Source organism: Dicentrarchus labrax, unplaced genomic scaffold (genome assembly GCF_905237075.1).
Source record: "Dicentrarchus labrax unplaced genomic scaffold, dlabrax2021, whole genome shotgun sequence".
Taxonomy (NCBI): Eukaryota; Metazoa; Chordata; class Actinopteri; family Moronidae; genus Dicentrarchus; species Dicentrarchus labrax.
The window spans coordinates 5,263,949-5,285,016 of NW_026136720.1; the positions used below are offsets into that span (position 1 = coordinate 5,263,949).

The window sequence follows — 21,068 nt, forward strand, 5'->3', positions numbered from 1 at the left end:
TGTGTGTGTGTGTGTGGCTGTGTTTGTTTGGTCATTCTTTGCATTTGATGAGAGTAATGTAGCTCAGTTGTGTGCTCAAAGGGTTTGTTTTTATTATTATTTTATTACTTAATTGTATATTTAATTACATATCTAAACGAACTGGTATTCATTATTTGTATCAATATATTGCTAAATGAATACAAAATAATACTTAAAAAAAAAAAGTCGCCTCAAGCGTTCGTGGTGGCCAGGGCCGGGAAAAGCCGACATCCTACGAACTCTAACGAACTCTGGTTTCCTAGCAACCAGTGTGTACTCGTCGTTGTCAGGACGGTTCAGGTGTCCGTTTCAGGTTTAACGCCACAAACTTAACCAACATAAAGTCAAAATGTTTAACGTTACGTTGCCGTCAGACAGCAGAAGTCTACGGGCCAACAGAGAGACTGAGAGACGGGAGCGGATCTTTAATGACAAAGTCAGGACGATCGGGGTAAGCCAACGTTATGCTGTTTGTCTGTAGCTGGCAGAGGAATGCTAACCTTAACTGCAGTGGTAAAGTATTCAGGTTCCTTTAAGTAACGTTAGGCCCAAGTAATGGTAAGCCAAAATAGTGACATTTATAACAAAGCATCACATTTTATAAGCTCTTTGTATGATCTGTATGCAAAAATCTTCATTTGTACAGTAACAGGGACTAAAAAGTACAATCATTCCTCTGAAGTTACTTAAAGCTGCAGTATAAAAATAAAAAATGTCATATTTGATAGAGGCTTCATATCCTGACTGTAGCACATGAGACAGATAAGACCAAAAACCAGGTTCCTCTGCCTCCTCCTGGTCCTCTGAATGGCATTTGCAGGAATCCGCCGGGCCTGAATGAAAACAACCAATCAGAGCTGAGAGAGATGGTTGCTTGTTGGGTCTCGTACCCAGCGTTGGTATCAGTTCAGGATGTAGTGTCAAGACGCAGTGGAAAGTTTCAGCCAATATGACCAAAAAGTTACATTTAAAGAAGTTACCCAGTGCAGCTTTAGGTACAGTACTTGAGTTAATGCCACTGTCTAATTGTGCTGGTCTGTTTTTATAGGTTGACAAGGAAGCCCTGGACATGCAGATTAAAGAAAAGCAAAAACAAAAAGAGGCTGCAAAAGAGGAGCAAAATACTTCTGGTGAGTTGGTTAAAACATCCTAGTATTGCCTGACTTTAATAACTTCCCATCACTCACTGAACACAGAATTAAATCATGTGTTGCCACTATGTCGTATATATTATGATACATCATTCATAATGAAGCACATTGTGATGTCTGTGCGTGGGGTGTGTGCTCCATCTAGATGCTGATATGCTCCACAATAGCAAATTAGCCCGCCTTCTCCATAGCAGACAAGTAAAGGAGAAGCATGGGATGGAAAGGGCCATCGTCAACTACCGGCATCAGTACCAGCAGCCTTGGAGCCAGCGGGAGTATGACCTTAACGACCCAGACCGCTGTAGAAAAATGGAGCCAGGTGATGCGCAGATGATGCCCCCGGGCCTGGTGGGCGAGGACCCGGGCAGTGAAAGCAGAAGGCAGAGACAGAGGGAGCAGCTCAGAGAGTGGCTCAACCAGCAGCAGAGTGAGCAAGCAGCAGAAAGGCATCAACAAAAGCTGGAAGGTAGATCTTATACAGGATACACATGCTATGTTCACACACAAAAACACAAGCTCAGTTCATGTTCTCTACTTCTTCAGGGCAGCAGTATGACCAGAGCAGGGTAGAAATGGACAACACAGCACTGCAGCTTCAGTGCCTTGAGATGGAGAGAAGAAAAGCAGCAGCTGTTGCCACTAAAGAGTACAATCTGGCCATGGTAAGTCATTCTGGTATGCCCTCAGACTGGCTTTTAAAACGGGTTTCGTCTCTAACTTAAAAACATTTTAATCTTATTTTAATACCTAGGACAAACACCTAGCCATCAACTCTCTTTTGTCAGAATGAGAGGAGTGTTAAGGCAACATACACTGAGATGCATATTTAAACTAGGTGTGCCAAAGAACACAAAAGCACAAAAAAGAAAAGAGGTATTTGGTAGTCTTAAACACACCACACACATTTGACTTGATGTATGAATAGTAGAGTTAGATGTGACCTGGGTTGTATCAGGCTTTGATTAAAGCACCACTAGGATTTAGTTACAGCTCAGCCTTTTAAGACCTTTTCAAGAGATATTTTGATTCAATTTGAGACATTGAAATGGAGTTGTTCAGTTGCAGTAAAAATACTTTGTGTCACCACCACCTTTTTTGCTGCATCTGGATGGGCAAAGATTGAAGAGAAGCAAGGGCAGCTGGCAAGTGCAGATGCTGAACCCATCCTAAGCACAGAGGCAGCTCCTGGTCTTTGCACGGATAGAAGACCCCCTCCGGAGAGCCCGCAGCAGGTCGTCCAGTTCCAGAAATATCAAATAGAAGAGAGAAAGGTAAAACGGGAACAAATGACACTTTTTAAAAGCACTCTATAGCAAGCTGTTCAGTGACCGTGTGTCTGTCTGTTATCTGTAGAGGATGGAACTTGAGAAAAAGCAAGAGGAGCAGCAACACGATCATGTCCGCTTGGACTCGGCTCGCACAGCTCTGTTAATAGAGAGACAGCAGGCAAGACTGAACAAGCAGCTGAGACGACACCTGGACAGCACCAACGTCGCACTGGCCCAGACACACAAACAACAGTCAGTAACATTAAGAAAACTGATTGTCTACACTACACACAGCATATTCAAGCATCATCTCACTCTGTTTCTAAACTGGTGTTGTTTTAAAGGAGACCGGACATTGAAAGAGGATGCATCGATGACAGCTTCTTCTCCAAATTCAACACCTGCAGCAGATGATGGATGAGGACTGGCTCATTACAGTGGATAGCTACTGATAGTGGTGCTACATGAGAAGAACATTAAAAATAAACTGAACCACGCAGTAAAGCAACAGTCGTATTTGTTTTATTTTATTTTGGCAGTTCACAACATTTAATATTTAATACGTCTGGATGGCACGGACGGTTGTTCGAATTCGGGTTGCAGAATTAATCAAAATATTATATGTGAAATATACAAATAGCAGAAGCTGCAGTTTTATGATAAAGGTAAAATGTGTGACAGTAATTATAGTGAAGTACTGAATCATATCACAATCTGTCAAAATAATCGCATTAGGATGTTTTTACCATATCGTGCAGCCCTAGTTCATATGTATCTTACCCACTGCTTCGAAAAAAAGACTTTTGTTTCTGATAAAATGTGTCTTTGTGAGCAAAGGTCAACTATGACCTTTTTATAAATCCATTACAGCTAAAAATCTAAAAACACAAGATTTTAACAAGATACCTGTTAAACTCTTACAAAGCATGAGCAAGCCACAAACACCACAAAGAGAATTCAAACATCCTTTAGCACCTCAGCCAGTTAACAGTGCTGTCCGGCACCGTTAATGTCCCTCAAACCATAGGCAAACCTTAAAGTGCACTTACATTCAAAATCCTTAAAAATGATAGACATAACAAGGCGGATTGAAGCCAGTTCATTTGTGTAGTTCAAGTAATCACCCTAAATTTTATAGGATGTAGCTCAGGCCTGTCTCACAGTGGCCAGTTAACACACTGTACACAGCCACTGTAACTCCATATTATGGCAACATGGAGCTACATGCCTTTTTCACAGCAACTTGTCGTAACAAGAAAGACATCGCATTCCCATTTACAGTTTGCCTTTCTCAAAAGGAAGCATGACACATTTGATGAAAGCCCTACAGACAATGAAAATTTTTAATTGAAAAATGAGTTTCTCTCTAAGGAGCATTTTCAGAGACAAACGTATCCCATTTTCTCTGCCACAGAGCCAGCACTTCCTCCTGCTGCTTCGGAGTGAAAGAACTATACCTGAAAGACAGACAGGGAAATGTCAGTGAGCGGTCCGCTGAAGCATTTGAGGACTCGTGCACAATTCAATTGTGTAATTTCTAAGTTACATCTCTTGTCATTTCAGCTGAACCTCACCTAATAGAGTTTATGGCCAGCTGTTTGATGGTGCCTATATTGGATTTAATCCCACCAAAGCCCACAAAAGCTTCATAGAAGTCATAAGAGAGTCCAGAGGCACCGAACATGCCGGGGTCATCAGAACTGATGACCAATGGGTGATTCTCTGCCAACAGTGCAGCTGCCGGATGGTTTCGCAAATCTTTTACTAGCTTCATCACCTGAATGAGGATAGGAGATTAAATTAAACAAGTTACACTTTAGTCGCTGGTAAATGTACATGTTTTTATTGTGCAGTGTGGTTAACAGGATGATAGTGTACCTGGTTGGAGATGGGGCACACTTCCATAGCCACCCCTCTCTTCCTGGATAAACCTTTGGCCACTGGGTGACGAACCAGAGCAAACCCATGGCCGATACGTGAAGTGTTCAGCAAAAGAGCATCCAACATGTTCTGGTCCACCTCTGTGCCCTCGAGATCTTCATGTAGTGCAGAGAAATGTTATTTTGTGCGTGATAAATAACATAATTTAAACATTAAAACTGATTTTGTCCTTCCCTAAGAAGACTATAAACAAACTCAGCTATCTCTGATGGTATATCTAATAGCTCCCCCTTGTGGCTGCCTACCTAAAACACACAACATTCCTATTGTAGCCTGTTTGTGCTGAGAATGAGTTCCATATTTATTAACATGCTATTGTTGCACTTAAAATCTTTGGCCTGAACATCCAGACAGCTACTTATTCACACACATTCACACACACACACACACACACACACACACACACACACACACACGTCACACACACACACACACACACACACACACACACACACACACACACACACACACAAACACCTGCTCAGAGGTTTGGGGGTCAACTTATTGGAGTTTTCCTTCTTTCCTTTAATAAAGGCTGTTTTAACATAGATAACAAAAAAGTATAATTCAGACACCAAATGTATAATTTGAAATAAATTCTGGGCCCAAAAGAAGAATTAAACTTTTAATCAATGTGCCGACAGTGTGGCATCAGGGCAGAATACTATCGTAACCGATTTCCTCTCAGATACCTTTGATTTTGAAATTGTTTTCTAGTCCAGAAAAGCAAAAGGGAAGCTAGATCATTAGTGATCTGTCGGTCCATAGTATGTTCAGCTAATACTACGTTGAAGTTTTAATGCCCGTTAACACGCCAGCTTATTATAGTCATTATTGTGCACATGACACTGAAACAGGAACCTGTTCCTGTTTAAATCTGCACAGATTCTGATGCTATGCTTCCAGTTTCTCTTTCCAATCACTGGGGATTTCTTTCATTCTTATTTAACTGTTGCTCAGAGGTATCTTTGTCTCCGTCTGTCCTTTCAATCGTCAGTCTGGTTGACCCAGTGTTTTGTTTTTTACTTTTAGGCAAACCCTTCATACAAAAATACCATATATTTGTAAAGAGGACTTTCTACAACCTAAAAGCATTAATACACCGAATCAAGCTTTTGTAGCAGGTATCCCCAAACTTTTGAGCGCGAGTGTAAACCTGGACAAGGTTGATCCCTCATCTGCTTTACAGCATGTACATATTCACTTCTGAGCCACATACTGCAGTATATAATGTGGAATACTGTAACTGTACAATCTGAATGTTTTAAGTTTTACACATCAGGCACTGATGAGCTCACCGGTCTCTCCAGCATGGAAAAAGAAAGGAAGCGCCACCCCTCTCTCTACTGGCAGTGACAAGGCATCTCTGAAGTACCACAGCGGTCTGCCACTGTCCTCACGGCCCACCTGATTAAAAACAGTCGTATTATCATCTAATGAAGCGTACATTTTTAATATCTGCATGGTAGGTGAAATTAAAAATCTGTCCGTTCAAACTGTTCCCACTGTCACCTTTACTGGCGCTCAGCACTTCATACAATAACTGCTGTTGCCTCTCACCATGTCAAACCCAGCGATGATATCTGGAAAGTCTTTCTGTAGCTTCATAGCCTGCTCCACAGCACCTGTCATCACGGATGAATTCACTCCCCTGAAAGACAATATACCAACAACCTCTCATGTCTTCTGGAGAGCCAATAAGCAGTATACCATTCAGACTAATAAGTACAATCTATTGTAACCTGTGGATTGTGAAGATGAATCTTGTTCCATAGAAGTCTGGGTGCTCTGCTGTGAACTGTCTGGTTACATCCCGGTAGGTCTTCAGAGTCCAGGCTGTGTCGTGAGTGCTGCCGTCCAACTCGTAGATCTGTGTAACGCAAACAAAAACGACAACGTAACAATAAATGAACAGACGAGTGAATGCACTGAACACGCTATGCATGACGTGAATGTACCTCTGGGAGTAGGACCCGCAGTTCCAGATACATGACGTTGTCCGTGTAGAACTCGGTGAGGCCTTGGTAGTAATAGTCTCTGAACACAGGAGCGTATGTGACCAGGCCCCACAGTGCAAGGAAGCACTGTTCAAACCTACCCCATATAAAATCCTGACTGGGGTACACCGTCTCTGGGTCCTGGTCAGTGAAGAGCGTCAGGTTGCCCATGATGCTGAGAATGAGGACATGGTTGTGATCAGATTATCTGTCATTACTACTACGGCCGTACTTCCACAACCTGGTACGGCTCGATTTGACTCTACTTGATCTTGGTACCTCCTACTTTGTTTGTGTTTTCCCTCAACGTAGGCAAACTGATTGTCATAGTGACGCAGTTGGGAAATAACCAAGAAACAACAAAAAGCTGCAGCCTTTATTCACTGAGAAACTGTAACCCACACTGTACATTTTCTGCCAGATTCACAACTTCACTTCTCTCTCCATCTTTTTCACTCATCCACAAACTAACTACACACATACACAAAAGTGCTGCAAGTCTTATAACAGAGAATATGAGAGGATGGTGTTATTGATATGTCTGCACTTTGTCAATTGACCGTAGCGTGGTTTTGCGAGCTGCCATGTTTTAGGGGGGAAAAAGTGGTGCAGTGTCACCTTTTAGTATCAGCTGAGTTTGCTTCCTGAGGTGGGAACCAAAAAAAGTACCAGGTACTATCCATAATGGAGAACCAAGAAAGAGCGAGTCGAGCCGTACCATGCGGACGAAAAGTTGTTTCTACAGTAACCCAGAACGGCTATAAATGACTCTATAAGGGACATTTTTTGCAAGTTTGCTTAGAGCAGGAGGCTGAGGCGAGGGTGTTGCAATTAGCGGTAGATGCCACTAAATCCTATACTACAGATTTTAAAAAAGACTTTTTGATATCCTGCTACAACATTATGTTTCAAAAGGTAATACATCAGTACTGAGTAATGTAATGATATAATTTGATGGGACCTTTAAATACAAACTGTATCCTTTCAAACCTAGCTCCAGATTAAACTGCCAGCCTGGCCAACGTTGTTCTAAATAGATACTAATATAACAATAAAGTCTGTTTGGCATCATTTTTTTTAAGGGATTATTTCCTGATGTATACTTCCTCTTTTGTGGGTTTCAGGTAACTGACACAAGTAGCAGTGTAATTATTCAATGATTTATAGTCAAGTGGTAAACAAGCCCTGATATCTCCAAGTACTTACTTTGTGTGGACATAATGATAAAGTAGAGGTACATTTGAGGTCACTAAAACAGGAAAACCACTGGTAATGTGAAATGTACATTTTATAGTACGATAAATTAGTTTGTCCTAAGACGCACAAATGCAGAAAAATGTAATGTAAAATGTAAATCTTTGTCTTAACTGCATCCAAGAGTCAGTCACCTGTTGTCTAGCTCTGTGGTGTTGACCATCTTGGCCCTGAGAGTTTCCAGCAGGGTCCAGGGAGAGCAATGTGGCAGCGCTTTAGGCCATCGGGACGAGAAGATGAATCTGATGGACTGGTTGTCGGTGACGCACATGTAGCAGTGGGGCCGATAGGTCGCGTTCTTCACGAGCCACTCCACGCTAGCCATGGCAAAGTCATGGACATGGAGAGCTCCACCTGCATTACAGAATTAGAAAAGAAATAAAGAACTGGGATACTTAGTACAAATGTGATTCTGTAATAAAGGCGCAGTGTGTACACAGCTGGCGTCTGTATTTGACAGGCTGTGAAGTATGTAGGAGAAACTACAGTGGCTGTGAAACTCTAGAGACAGTGTTTGGTTTGTCTGTTCTGGGCTACTGTAGAAAACATGGCGGTTCAGTGCGGCGGACTCCATGGAAGGTGATCTGCAGCGTCTGTAGATGTAAACAGCTCATTCTAAGGTAACAAAAACACAATAATTCCTATATTCAGGTAATTATACACTAATGAAAATGTACCTATGAATACTATATTCCATTTCTGCTAATAGAGCCTCCTAAATGTTACACTGGACCTTAAATTAAAACTTATATTACCTAAATGGTAGAGAAATCATATTTGTTTTATCTTCCAGCACTATGAAAGTGGATCAGAGTCACACTAGCAAGAAACCTGCACCAGTCAATAGACCTTTTTCACAGCAGCCACATTGACATGAAACAGTAGGGTAAACACAGGCGTTACTAATGATTCAGTTCCATTCAGGTCAAACAGAGTCAGGCTGCTATTGTGCATGTTGGCTCACTAGAAAGGCTCAGCTACACTGAATGTACTGTTTATCCTATACAATAATTCATCAACTTATTGATTAATGGACCAATTGTTTCATCTCTTAACAAAATACAACGTACTGGCTTCTTCATTCGGAGGAGGAATATTAGTGCTAAAACAACTGCTGAAACTAATGTGGTTTCTTACTTCTGCAATAGAACATATGAGAAATCTTTAAATACCTGAATTCAACCATTTTAAAATATTTTGTTTTGAAAAAGGAATCAATGCTAAAGTTTTACTATTGTGGCAATTTGCACAATATGCAACCTCCGCTGACTAAGACTGGTTTAACTTCAACCTACGACACACAAACGATTTATCTTTAAGTTGCACATGTACAGTTTAGTTTTTTAGTCAAAAGCTGCTCAAAATATTTTGCACACCATTTTACTGCATATTGCATATAGTGTATGTATTTTTCATTTATAGTCTCACATTTTCTATTATATTTTGTTAATTCCCCTATGCTGCTGTGTCTAATTTGAATTTCTCCTACAGGGGATCAATAAAAAGTACATCTTATCTTGTCTTATTAATTGTTTACATCCTGCACCTGTTCCATACATTAGGACTCCTTCACATATTAACTCATGACTCAAGTAACTATGAACTTATATAAAAGGCTCAGTCGTAAAAAAAAAGAAATGAAAGAAAAGCACTAACATATCCAGTTTTCAGAGCATCAAGATTATTTTGTTAAATACAAGTGTGTCCTTTTAACTATCCATGACAGCTAAAATGCTGTGGCAAATGAATAGGACTGAGACTGAACACACCTTTAGGCATCTTCTGGAGCAGCTGGAAGATGGGACTGGTCCTGATGAGGGACCTGGCCTTGAAGAAGTGCATGGCGGGAGGAAAGTCCGCCATCGCCATCTCCTCCCGCTTCATCTTAAACAGCAGAGCGTCCAGCCGCTGCTCAGCATCTGTCAGCACCATCTGCCCGCCTGTCTGCATGGAGGCCTCCAGCTGTATGAGGGCCTCTCTCTGCCTGGGGTCCGGGATGGAGAGGCCACCGGTCAAGTAGCACAGCAGCAGCAGCAGCAGACAGGCCACGGCCGCATGGGGGCGCTGCTGCAGCAACCCCGCCATGGTCTCCCTGGAGAGAGTGAGGAGCTGGCTTTTGACAGGAGACATGAAAAGAAGTTGAACCTCGCATGGTAAAGAAGAAAAAAAAAGCTTGTTTTTTCGAGAACTGAAAACAGTTGTTCTGCACAAGGCTGAGGTAAAAATAAAACCTTCAACCACCAACACCTGCTGGAAGAGAGAGAGAGGGAGAGAGAGAGAGAGAGAGACAGAGAGAGAGAGAGAGGGAGAGAGAGAGAGAGAGAGAGAGAGAGAGAGAGAGAGAGAGAGGGAGCAGGTGTTTGTTTCTCAGCAGTTATTCCCTCCATGTTTACACCTCCGGGTAGATTAACTGCCCCACTACAGACACACTGCTTTCCACACAGCAACTATATGCAACATAAAACTGTAAAGAAACCTATTTTATATCTTTATCTTTATATATAACTATAACCTTATTGTTACACTTGCTTTACCAATAAAGCCCATTTGAATTTTGGGGGGAAAAAAGGGGTAAAAGAAACACAGTTATCATTAAAACTAACAATTAAATACTGTGTAACTTCCAGAAAGAGCATATTTAACCTATCTTGTTTTTAAACAGACAGTCGTCCCCAACGTTACCTGACTTTAATGTCGGCTGCTGCAGAGTCTAATCAATGTTAAACACTGCAACGTTATCAGTGGGTTAGCTTAGCTGGTTGCCTCGACGGTATTTGGAGGTAAACAGTCCGGTTCAGGGTCGCTTTTCAGAACCAGCGGACCGCGGCAACCCTCGCTGGACAGTGTCAGCTTGAAATACGTGAAAGGTTTTGTGAAATAGTTTACTTAAAAACAGCCGAAAAACAAAGAAGCCAGCCAAATAAACAGCAATAATAAAAAAAATTAAAAAAAACAGATTGGGGTTGTTCGCTGTGTTATTTAACGGTGCCTTTAAGCCCCGCCCCCCCGCTCAGCTACGATTGGTTGAGACTTTAACCATGTGATTGGTGGCGTGTGGAGATAAATAGTAAATAAAGACCAGCAAGACAAAGATTAGGGAATAATGTCCTTTATATCTGCGTGCATTCTGTATGGAGAGTTAGAAAGTTTATGGTTTGGTTTTGTTGTTTTCTTTTGGCACACTTTGCATGACAATCATACGTTTATTTATTTATTTTTTTTACATGGTTTCTAAATGGAAGATTCCACACTGTTTGGAGTTTTTAGCATTTTATTTAGTAAATACATTAAATGTAGCCACATTACATCATTGCTTTTAGCATGGGGGAAAAAAAAAATTTAAAAAGCACACAGACAATAACATCTGAAAGAATTTAACAGGACTGAACATTGAGACTGACATTCTTAAAGACAGACAATAGAGCAAAATAAAGCTACTGGTGTTCCTTCTTGTTGATCATGTGACTTTGTGAAATGTCCCAAATTGTTGAGGGGGGGGATGTGTCTAACAGGACCAGTGTTGGGCTAGTGTCAATGTAATTTATTACTCATTAATCTAATTCTGTTACTTTACTTATTATTCCCTGCCAACAGTTAATAATAAAATCCACATTTTTCAGTCTTCTAGGTTGTTTTCATGAAGTTTTTATATGATTTATCTATAAATTGAAGTTAGAACAAAGTGCAGGATCTGTTGCTTAAATATAGATGTATTACAAAGGCACTGATTGGATATGGTACCTCCTGATAAACATTTCCCTTACATAGAAACCAAAAAGTTTATTTCAGGTTTTTTGTTTTACTGAAATCATTGTAATACATTTATAAAATACAGACCTACTTCAGGGAACAGAATGATAAAGTCCTGCACTTATTTCCATCATTGTCCGTTATCTTTCCACAGAAATATAAGATTCTTACAGGTAAAGAGCATTTCAACATTCATTTCACTACATAATTTTTACTATTAAGCCATTTGTTTAGTCTTACACTTGTTCTTAGTAATACAACCTGCTTACTTAGGCTCAACAAGTGCCTTAATACGTGCCTCATCTGGGTTTTCTCCACTGCCAAGTTTGTCCTCATTAGGCCTGAACAAAAGAATATATTACTTTGTTAGCTCACAAGGAAGCCCTTGAAGGAAGCCGTGCTGCCTCCTCATACTCTTGACGTCACATCACTGACTCCTGCAGACGTGAGAAGGGTCAGACGAAGCAGCATACAATCTGTGGAGGGTGTTCGTCAAGAGGATAAGCACTAATTGAAGACGACGGTGTGAGACGCTGCAATAGGTTAATGCACTGTCTTGCATTGGCTGTCTTGTTTGTTTCATTCCTTTTAGCCTTTCAGTTTCTTAAATGGATTACAAGTACACACCCTGTTACTGTGGAATGGCAGGGCCTTGTTTTGGGTCTATTAATTAAAGAAATACTGTAACCAGGAAGAAAAAAAAACACTGATCTGCTGTTATAGTGACAATAATGACAAAACTGACTCTTGTTCGAGAAAAGTTATTTATTTCTAAGAAATGTACAGTATAGAAAATACTCCATTCCATTTCCAAAATAATCTATGTCAGTCAGATAAGAACTTGTATACGTCACTTAAAAATGAAACGTACAGGTCTTTTTTTCCAATGCCACCATGCTACTGAGGTAAAAAAGACAACTGCTTAAAAACAACCAAAACGACATCAAGGGGGAAAAAAAGGAAACATACACCACATTTATATTAAACAAGTCCAAAAATGTACAAAAATTCTTAAAAGAGCAAATAAATATGATTCACATTTAATCAAGTCTAAATGGTTTTCACTAGTGCAGAGAGATGACAGCAGAGAAAAAAGTGAGAGGTGAATGCACACTTTCGATCATCTGGTGCCGATTCTACACACCAGTACACACACACACACACACACACACACACACACACGCACACAGACACACACACGCCACATCTGTACACCGTAGGACAGTATCACAACCTCACAGACCTTTAAAATAAACACTGTCCTTCATACATTAGACAGCACGAGTGAACACACTACCTCCGAGGTGGCCCTATTAGGCCCACTAAATATTGGGACAATTCCCTATTTTAACAAAATAGCAAGTCATCCTTGTGTGACACATTTAGATAATTGTCTCACAGCTTCTAGCACTTTCCTACTCAATCTCCTTTCCTTAAATATTTCCTTACAATGCCTTTAGGTACCTATTACTAAGGAACTTCCCCATAATGCCGCCAAACTCTATGCGGTCTATTACAGACCCTAGACTGGAATACTGCCTAACCTCGTCTAGTTTCAACAGCCTGTAGGCAGGAAGGCATGCAATCTGTACAACTAAAGAGACCCACTTACAGAGTCCTGCGTCAGACATATGATGTAATAATGTCCATCATACTCAAATGATGACATAAAAAAAAAAAAAAGTGAGAATGAAAGTGCTGTCCCATTAAAACCATAGTGTACACTTTCAAGGATTGCTACAGAACATCTGTCAATGTCAGACTGACAGCTGAATAATTACATGTCAGCAGTCAGTCAGCACCATCATTTGACACGGCAACCCGACGCATGCAATTTACTTCCAAGATGGTATGGTATCGTAAGGCCATTTTATCATTAGTTCCGTCAGCCTAAAATCTAAAACCGGTGCTGAAATCATAAGCTGGTCATAAAATGTTGACCCACGGGAGTCTGGCAGAGCAGGAGAGGAAGTGGAGGGACTCTGTAGATGCCACCGATTGGCTAGATGAGGTAGATTGTGATCTTAATTGTGATGACAAACAGTATTATCAGATCAACAGGAATGTAGAACTCAAATAGGATCCATCTCAGCTCTAATTAACTTTGATGAAAATGAAAAAAGTTTTTTTGGGGGAAAAAAGTCCAATAGGTTGGCAGTGTGCTCAGCCAAATATTGTTAAGGACAAAGAATACAGACCCTTTACAAGTTTTAAGTTCTTCACATGAGGTGGATTGATTTGCCACAGTTGCAGTCCCATATTCCTTTATGCTGCTCCTCCTTCAAACAATGCAGAAAAATACCCGTATATAGAAACTGTACACCCTGAGGAAACGTTTAGTATTGACGTGGGGGGAGAGGAAGCACTCAAAGATGCGACCATGCAAAGGGCGGAGCTGTGAATGAACAAAGAAATAACGCTACAATCTTGTAGGTGGAATGCAGCAAACGTCACACTGAAGAAAGAAATAAAACAACCGCAGGATTTGCGTTTGTTCCGTGTATGTGCATATATCAGCCAGAAGGACAATGTCGCCGTCTGGCAATTTTAGAATCCCCTCATCTGGGACAAGAGGTAAGGATATATTCTCATACATATATGTGTTTGACTAAAAATAAGACTATCCAAGGCCACTCAATTCCAGGATGTCAAAGACTAACAAAATCCATAGTGCATAACAGAGAGTTGGGTACAGTCGGACACACATAGTGCCATCTTTGACAGTCCCTCTCTGCTAGTCAAAGACATTCTTAACGATGAAGGCCGCTTTGAAAGATGCATATACTGCGTGTTCACTCCAGAGCTGGAGAAACAGCGTTAAGAGTTGGGGTGGAAAAGGGACAGTGACTGGGCCTTTTTCAGGACGGTTTATGCTTCAGACAAATTATCAGTGTTTGTGTCCCTTCACTTGCAGCTAATGTGCTGGACATACCTTATCTACACATTCACTCATACATTCACAAAAGGAAACCAAGGCAATTGCAAGGGGCCTGTGCGTTGACTGGGATAGGGTGACAGTCTCATAGTACCTCCTTTTCTACACCTGAGTTTAAAGATACAGTTGGAACAGAAAATAGCAGTAAAAACAACAGTCCCTCTCGTCTTCATCACAGTCCTCCTCGGTTCTGTCCGGAGATTTAACAGCTCCATCGAGCACCACAGTCAATGGACAAGATTGGCAGGCTGTGTTCAGTCGCCTTACATCCTTTCATATTTTGATGGCTCAGAGAGGAGAGTGCTGTCCAGTGTTCTTGAAGGCAGTGTCCCCCGTGTTCAGCAGGGTGGCCTAGTGGTTCGACAGGCTGCCCTTCTGCAAGAGGACCCTGGTTCAAATACTCAAACAACATGTTAGGGAGCAACCACTCTGGTGAGGTGTCCTTGAGCAGGTCAGTGAATCCCTACCAGTTCCCCAGAGCTGTTCTTTAACTGACCCTGAGCTCTATGTGAAGAAGGGCAAGCGAAAAAGAGAATTACTCTCCAGGGCTCATTAACATTTCACATTATTATCTTAGTAATACCAGCTGCCTGGTTGTATCTTCACGTCCAGCGATCAGCAAAACTGAGCCAAAAGTTTTTTTGTTTTTTTTCCAGTGTATGAATATCAGCAAAAGATGTTTGTGGAGCAAATGATCCCTTCTACAGTCTCTGTCAGCCCAGTCAGCATGCCCACATATTCTTCCTTTTGGCTCACTGCTTTGTCCAGATGTTCTTTGATAACATGCCTGAAAGGATAAAAAGAACAATTAGTTGAACATCTACAATTTGACCACATTTAGGACTGACAGGCTACATGTATGTAGCTTGACTGCGTTGCGCTATAATTTCTGTGTTTTGGTCCTTATGGAGATGTATGAATGCCTTTTTGCAGCATGTTCTTAAGAATAGATACCTAAGGCACTGTGTTTATATTTATAGAAGAAAAAAAGAAATTGCAAAGAGCTGTGAGACAAAGTTTGAGCATGGTGTAATGTGTTAGAAGTTATTTTTACTCACTCTGATATGGTACGTTTCACACTCCTTGTTTATTGCTAGGGCCGCCTGGAGCAGTCATCATCTGTTGCCTGTGACCACAACCAAAAAAACAACAACAATGAATGTCGTTAACATTTTTGTTCACACTTAAAAAGGTCAGCTTGCCATCGTCGGGCCATCAGTTTACTCCAAACTAAATTCCAAATCACTTTGACTCTGAGAACAACAATTATTTTCATTATAAGTTAACCTGTCATTTATTTTTTTTAACTGATTAATCGGTCAATTATGATCAATTATCGATTATTTGGTCAATAAAATGACAGAAAATGCAACTTCTTCAAATTGTTTGTTCTGAATTACACTAAAGTCAAAAGGCAGAGAAACGATATCAATGCTCATATTTAAGAAACTGGAACTGTTTAGTATTTTTGCTCGATAAATGACTTGTCAATCACATCAACACTATATCGGACAAAGAAGAAACTTGTGGCACAAAGAAAATACAAATAATTCAATCACATGATAACTGCAGGTCACAGTGTAGGGCAGTGGTGATGAATGTGGCAGTGCAAAAGGTTTAACGTGTGGCTAGCCAATCTTTTTGCCACAACCCATCTTTTTACATTCAAATTAGATTTTGTAAATTACTGCAAGCCTAACTTTCACAACAATGTTCTGGTGTCCCTTCACTCAGACATTAGACTACAGTATAGAATATTTAGAATAATATAAGGTTCCAACTGTAAACTACACAAGACTGGATGAATGGTTTTACCCTGGGTGTAGGAAGTGTTCTGGTGCAAGGCCTCTCTGCTGAATCATCATGCCCTGGAAGTGCCCCGCAGGCCGAGGGTGTCTGTACATGGCCATGCGTGTCTGACCCGGGGAGTAGGGCAGCTGCTGGGGCCGCTGCAGAGCCTCCATCAGGTGTGGGTGAGGTCTTTGGGCGGCATAGCGTCCTGGATCGGGGTATGGCTGGCCAGGGTAAGGGGCTCCGTTGCCACCTCCACGGGTCTGAGACATCATGTGGGGTGGAGGAACGCCGCCCTGCTGCATCCCAGGGTGCACGGCACGAGGGTCGTACATGAAGCCAGACATCACGTGTGCAGCAGATGCAAGATGGCGTTGTTGAGGTGGCTGGGTACTGCGGCGGCGGGCAGAAGCATTATGGCTGTCGAGGTCCAGAATTTCTTTAGGGCTTTCAGGTCGCTCTGAGCTCTCTGTATGAACCTGCTTTGCTGGGCTACCACTGCCGCCTCCACTGGCCTGCTCCCTGTTTTCACACTTCCCCTCCTCTGAGCCTCCGAGGTGCTGCCCCACTTCAGGCACAGGGCCAGGCGACACCAAACTAGCACCGCTGGAGCCCTCAGAGCCCAGTGGTGACACACTGCTCTCCCTCAACTGACCATTGCCTCTGGCACTAGCCACAGGTAGATAGGCACTGGGGGGCATGGGCTGGCGAGGCTGATAATGAGGCCGATGCCACTGCTCTGGAGGATAACTCCCTCTACTGTTGGCCTGGTTATGGGCCTGAGCTTGGGAGTGGAGTTGGGGGTAGTAGTGTTGCTGCTGGTACTCACGAGGCGGGTACATGTTGGGGTGGGCCTGAGGGTGTTGTTGGCCTGTCATGTGGTAGGAGTAGGTGGCCCCTCCCTGCTGGTGGTAGGCCGGGTGGTGAGCAGGATTGTGGAGGGGGTTAATGGCCTGGTTGTGATAAGGGTGGTGAGCAGACGGGGGCATGGGCCTGCTCATGTTTGTCTGGCTGTAGTGTGGATGGTTCCCCATGCCAAATGGACCCATGGCTCCATTTGTCTGGCCTTGGGACTGTGGAGGCATGGCTGGATTGTGAGCAGGTGCTGGGCCACGCTCAGCCTGCATACCTGGGTTACTACCTACCAGCAGGGTTTGATTGTGATTGGGGCTAAAAGCCTGGTATTTATAAATGCCATTTGGAGGCCCAGATTTCATTGCGGTGTGCTGTGGAGGAACGGCAGTGCTTTCTGTGTCCAGTCTACTTGTAGGCTCACTAGGTCTTTGATCTCCATGTTCTGCTGGGCTAGGGTGGGAGGGTAATAGTGGGGTAGGATGACTGGGTGGCAAAGACGTAAGTGGGGCTGGCTGAGGGGGTCCAGCCGGGGCTCCTTGTGTGGCACTCTGTGGCATGCCATGCATAGAGCTGTTCTGCGTAGGACGTTGTGGAGAGACGTTTTGGGGGACATGATGAGGAGGTAGCAGAGAATTGTGTTGCTGTGTGTTCTGGGTCATCTGCTGGGGAGAGCTCTGAGGGTGGCATTGAGGAGGGGTACTCTGGGTTGCCTGAGGTTGCTGCTGTTTTTGGATGTTCTGCTGGTGTTCACTCTGCTGATGTGCATTCTGCATGTGCGGCAAGTTGTTTTCTGGCATTTGCTGAGGGGAATTTTGAGACGCTGCACCATGCATTGGGGGTACGTTCTGGTGAAGAAGTGTGGGGCTCAGAGCTTTTTGCTGTGGACTGTTCTGTGTATTCTGAGAGCGGTTTGGTGGAGTGGGATCAGTGGAGCTGTTGTTACTCGTGTTGAGATGGGATGAAACAGTAGTGGCACTAATGTGTTGTGGGGGACAGTGGCTGGCAGATAGTCTTTGGCTATCTACCTCCTGCTTGTGGCTCTCAATTGAACTCTGCGGGAGCCCTGGTCCAGAAGGATTCTCCTGTGATCTGCCCGAGTTAGGGGCTGGGGGGCTCTGCATTCCCCCTGCTGGCACAGTATGGTATCCTGTGGTGGGGCTAAGGATGGCCTGGTGCTCTTGGTGAATTGAAACAGTGTTTTTGTGTGATGAAGCTTCATCGGAAATGTTCTTGGCAGCCATTTTCTCTGATGTTGAGTCTGTTAACATACAGGATAATGAAAGGAAAGTTAGCATTAAAAGAATAATGGATGGGAGGTTAGCACTGATGATTGGTTAACTATTATTACAAGAACAAGGTTCATGAATATATTATAGCCTTATGTTGTTAACTATGTCAAAGAATATGAGAAAGATCAAATACACAAGGCAATAAAGAATATCTGTGCCATTTTGTCCAAACAGATCAAATTAAAAATGTACCCATGTCCTGCTCTATACCTTTAAAATTAATCCAAAAACATTTATAAGCTTTCTGGTGAGGCTTAACTGACATGTCATCTCTTTTGTATCCTCAAAGCAACCAGCAAGAAATTTCACTAAACTAATGAATATTCAATTTGCCACTTACTGTGAAAAATAATTAAAACCAAATTGCAAAAAGCACTTGACACAGAAGAAGGGCATGGATGGGGGCTGTGCTGATTAACATTTTGAGACACTACAGTCTGGAAAGACCAAATCTGTAGAAAAAGGTTAGACTGTGCTCGGGTTCCTTCATGCAGAATACAGGCGGTTGGTGAAATACTGAGAGAGAAGGTCAGGTCTACCTTTGGGCTGCATGTCTGTCTGTTGGGAAGGCTGGGTGTCTGGCCCATTGTCTCTAGCAGGACGGAGCAGCTGAACCTCAGGGGCAGGGGGAGGCTGCTGAGAGGGGTGAGCTGGGATGCTGCCAATTCCTGATGGGGGCCCAGGCTGCTGAAAGTTGCCCATGTGCTGATGAGGGGCACCAGCAGGGGGTCCAGAAGAGGCTGACAGCTGCTGCAGGGCCAGCATCTCTGGGCTTTCTAGCATGGAAGCCAAGCGTGTCCTGCCGGAGGAGTCTGGGTGGGGAACAGGGGGACATGAGGACATCGGCCCCGGGGAGCTGATCGCTGCAGACATTTGATACTGTGCATTTGGAGGCGGATGGGGGTATCCAGCAGCTTCTGGCCATGGTTTATGCCCCACTGGAGGGGGGACTCCACCATAACTAAAGTTGCGCTGGTTTACCATGTTGGGATCTTGCATGCGCATCCCATTGGGTCTCTCCTGGTGATTCATCCCAGTCCACATGTTGGATAGGCCCATATGAGGTGGCCTCAAACCTGGGTAGTTGTGCTGAGGTGGTCCCTCTGGCCCTGAGAATCTGTTGCCCATGGGGTGCATGTTGTGGCCCTCTGGACGGTGGTGGGATGGGTACATGCTGGCTTCAGGAGGAGGTCCAGGCTGGAGCGCCATGGGACGTGGGCCCAGAGATGGGCCATGAGTTGGACCCATGTAGGGGTGCTGCTGCTGGTGTGGAGGATGCTGCTGGTTAGGATCTGGGCCCACTGGATACCTAGGACCCATGTGATGTCCTTCCACCATGCGATGCTGCAAAGAAAAAGTCAAGTTAGGGGTTTTGATCAGTATACCTGCACATCAGTCTGTTTTAAAAGCATTAAGATACAGATTTTATAGGCTACATTTCAGTAGACCACACACACAATAAAGTGGTTCTTTTAAGTTTAGAGAGGTGTAATTAGGTCTGTATACCTGCATGTTAAAGTTGTGGGGCATGCGGTTCAAACCAGGGTCTCCATGCCTGGAAATATGAGCTGGGTAAGCGAAGCGGGGATCCATGGCCATTCTTTGGGCATACATGTGTGGACCACGAGGACCATGAGGACCGTGAGGACCATGAGGACCATGAGGACCGTGAAGACCAGGGGCACGATGGAGCTGGTAAGATAATACAAAGAATTCACTATTGATATATTTCTCTTACTTTTCAGACAGAAATCAAGAGAATATCATTGTGCAGGTAAGTGACAAATTTGGTGCATAGGTTTTTAGAAATGTACAGGAACTTCAAAAACAATCAAAAGGATCCTGTGGATACCTGTTGCCCGGGGTGGTACATGCTCCTGATGTCTCCTCGATGGATGTGCTGCTGGCTTGGAGGCAGGCAGTGGAGGTGAGGGGGGCCATTGGCCCAGTGAGGTGGTCTTGTTAGTCTACTGTCCTCTTCCTCTGAGGGTGTGCTGCCCTTGCCCCCCTGGAAGTTTCGCTTACGCTGGACTTGCTCAGTGGCCTTGATTAGACTTTCAGGTCCCAAATGTCTACTGCCGCGATTGCGTTTTTTGTCCTTGCGCTCCTTGTCTTCACTGCTGATGTGGAATTCCTCGTCTGTGTCGCCATCCTCTGATGGAAAGTGTTTTAATATGGCCCGGCTAAAACACCGTTCGAGAGACTCTGCCATGATAGTGTACTCTGGGGAAAGGCAGATGTAAACATCAGTTATGCTCATATGATGAGATCTTTTGCAGCCACACACATCACCATATACCGGTATCACCATCCACTCATGTCCTCTCAAATAATAGCTTTTGGCATGCTGCAAGTCACTCCCTCCCACAAACAACACCTCACCCCATCTCTCCGTCATTTCCTTACACTCAAACACTTGAGACCAATGTGGATGCCATGTACCCACAGACACACACTTGCTTCTCTGTTCTCAGCCTCACCGCTGGCCGACTGACCAGGTCAGAGGGCGTAGGTTGACCCCTGCCTCCTCCCTCCTGCTTCTGCTCCACCCTGGGCCCCCTTACCACTCTCCTCCCCCTATCCCTGGGGAGAGTATTCAGTTGGATGGATGGCTCCAGACAGGGAGCTTAGGGGCTGGAATGTTTCTCTGGCACTGCAGGGCTCAGATCCCCCTGAGCACTAGAGCACAGCTCAATCACTCCTCATTAATCACTGTCAAGGCTGCCCTGGCCCCGGCCCCAACACAGCACTAAGTCCGGCCCCCTTTCTTTTTCTCTCTCTACCACATTCACACCCCGACTCTCACCCCAAAATTT

General features: G+C 43.5%; 3 protein-coding genes across 6 annotated transcripts in view; 1 reads left to right on the top strand and 2 right to left on the bottom strand.

Annotated features, from left to right (window-relative positions):
- The first annotated feature begins 229 nt into the window (after positions 1-229).
- On the top strand, positions 230-2,948 carry ribc2 (RIB43A domain with coiled-coils 2). Its single transcript, XM_051381581.1, has 7 exons — positions 230-472; positions 1,070-1,151; positions 1,318-1,638; positions 1,716-1,834; positions 2,291-2,443; positions 2,526-2,692; positions 2,785-2,948. Exons 1-7 carry the CDS (start codon positions 371-373, stop codon positions 2,852-2,854), a joined length of 1,014 nt encoding a protein of 337 aa, XP_051237541.1. The 5' UTR covers positions 230-370; the 3' UTR covers positions 2,855-2,948.
- Positions 2,941-10,601, bottom strand: ada2a (adenosine deaminase 2a). Of its 4 annotated transcripts, none has more exons than XM_051381569.1 (10): positions 10,315-10,601; positions 9,402-9,724; positions 7,767-7,986; positions 6,340-6,553; positions 6,124-6,251; positions 5,942-6,032; positions 5,680-5,788; positions 4,319-4,476; positions 4,015-4,217; positions 2,941-3,897 (listed from the first exon to the last, which is right to left on the bottom strand). In XM_051381569.1, the coding sequence occupies exons 2-10, from the start codon at positions 9,715-9,717 to the stop codon at positions 3,807-3,809; spliced, it is 1,530 nt and encodes a 509-aa protein (XP_051237529.1). In that variant the 5' UTR covers positions 9,718-9,724; positions 10,315-10,601; the 3' UTR covers positions 2,941-3,806. The 4 variants fall into 4 exon arrangements, with proteins under 4 accessions (XP_051237529.1, XP_051237528.1, XP_051237527.1 ...); XM_051381568.1 differs by having other exon boundaries at positions 9,402-9,741; XM_051381567.1 differs by having other exon boundaries at positions 9,402-9,745.
- Positions 10,602-12,129: 1,528 nt separating this feature from the next.
- Positions 12,130-21,068, bottom strand: part of LOC127352836 (chromatin remodeling regulator CECR2) — a 36,741-nt gene continuing 27,802 nt past the window's right edge. The window contains exons 14-19 of the mRNA XM_051381550.1: positions 20,105-20,475; positions 19,759-19,944; positions 18,792-19,596; positions 16,133-18,221; positions 15,376-15,443; positions 12,130-15,104 (exon numbers count right to left, since the gene is read on the bottom strand). Of these exons, the coding sequence (XP_051237510.1) occupies positions 15,392-15,443; positions 16,133-18,221; positions 18,792-19,596; positions 19,759-19,944; positions 20,105-20,475 (3,503 nt within the window). The 3' untranslated portion in view covers positions 12,130-15,104; positions 15,376-15,391. The remainder of the gene's footprint in view (positions 15,105-15,375; positions 15,444-16,132; positions 18,222-18,791; positions 19,597-19,758; positions 19,945-20,104; positions 20,476-21,068) is intronic.

Excerpts from the sequence above, each read along its gene's own strand:
- ribc2 (XM_051381581.1), top strand. The coding sequence starts at position 371 with ATGTTTAACGTTACGTTGCCGTCAGACAGCAGAAGTCTACGGGCCAAC. Across the intron at positions 473-1,069 it reads ACAAAGTCAGGACGATCGGG|GTTGACAAGGAAGCCCTGGA; the intron begins GTAAGCCAACGT and ends CTGTTTTTATAG. Across the intron at positions 1,152-1,317 it reads AGAGGAGCAAAATACTTCTG|ATGCTGATATGCTCCACAAT; the intron begins GTGAGTTGGTTA and ends TGCTCCATCTAG.
- ada2a (XM_051381566.1), bottom strand. The coding sequence starts at position 9,762 with ATGTCTCCTGTCAAAAGCCAGCTCCTCACTCTCTCCAGGGAGACCATG. Across the intron at positions 6,554-7,766 it reads ACCACAGAGCTAGACAACAG|CATCATGGGCAACCTGACGC; the intron begins GTGACTGACTCT and ends CCTCATTCTCAG. Across the intron at positions 5,789-5,941 it reads TCATCGCTGGGTTTGACATG|GTGGGCCGTGAGGACAGTGG; the intron begins GTGAGAGGCAAC and ends GTTTTTAATCAG.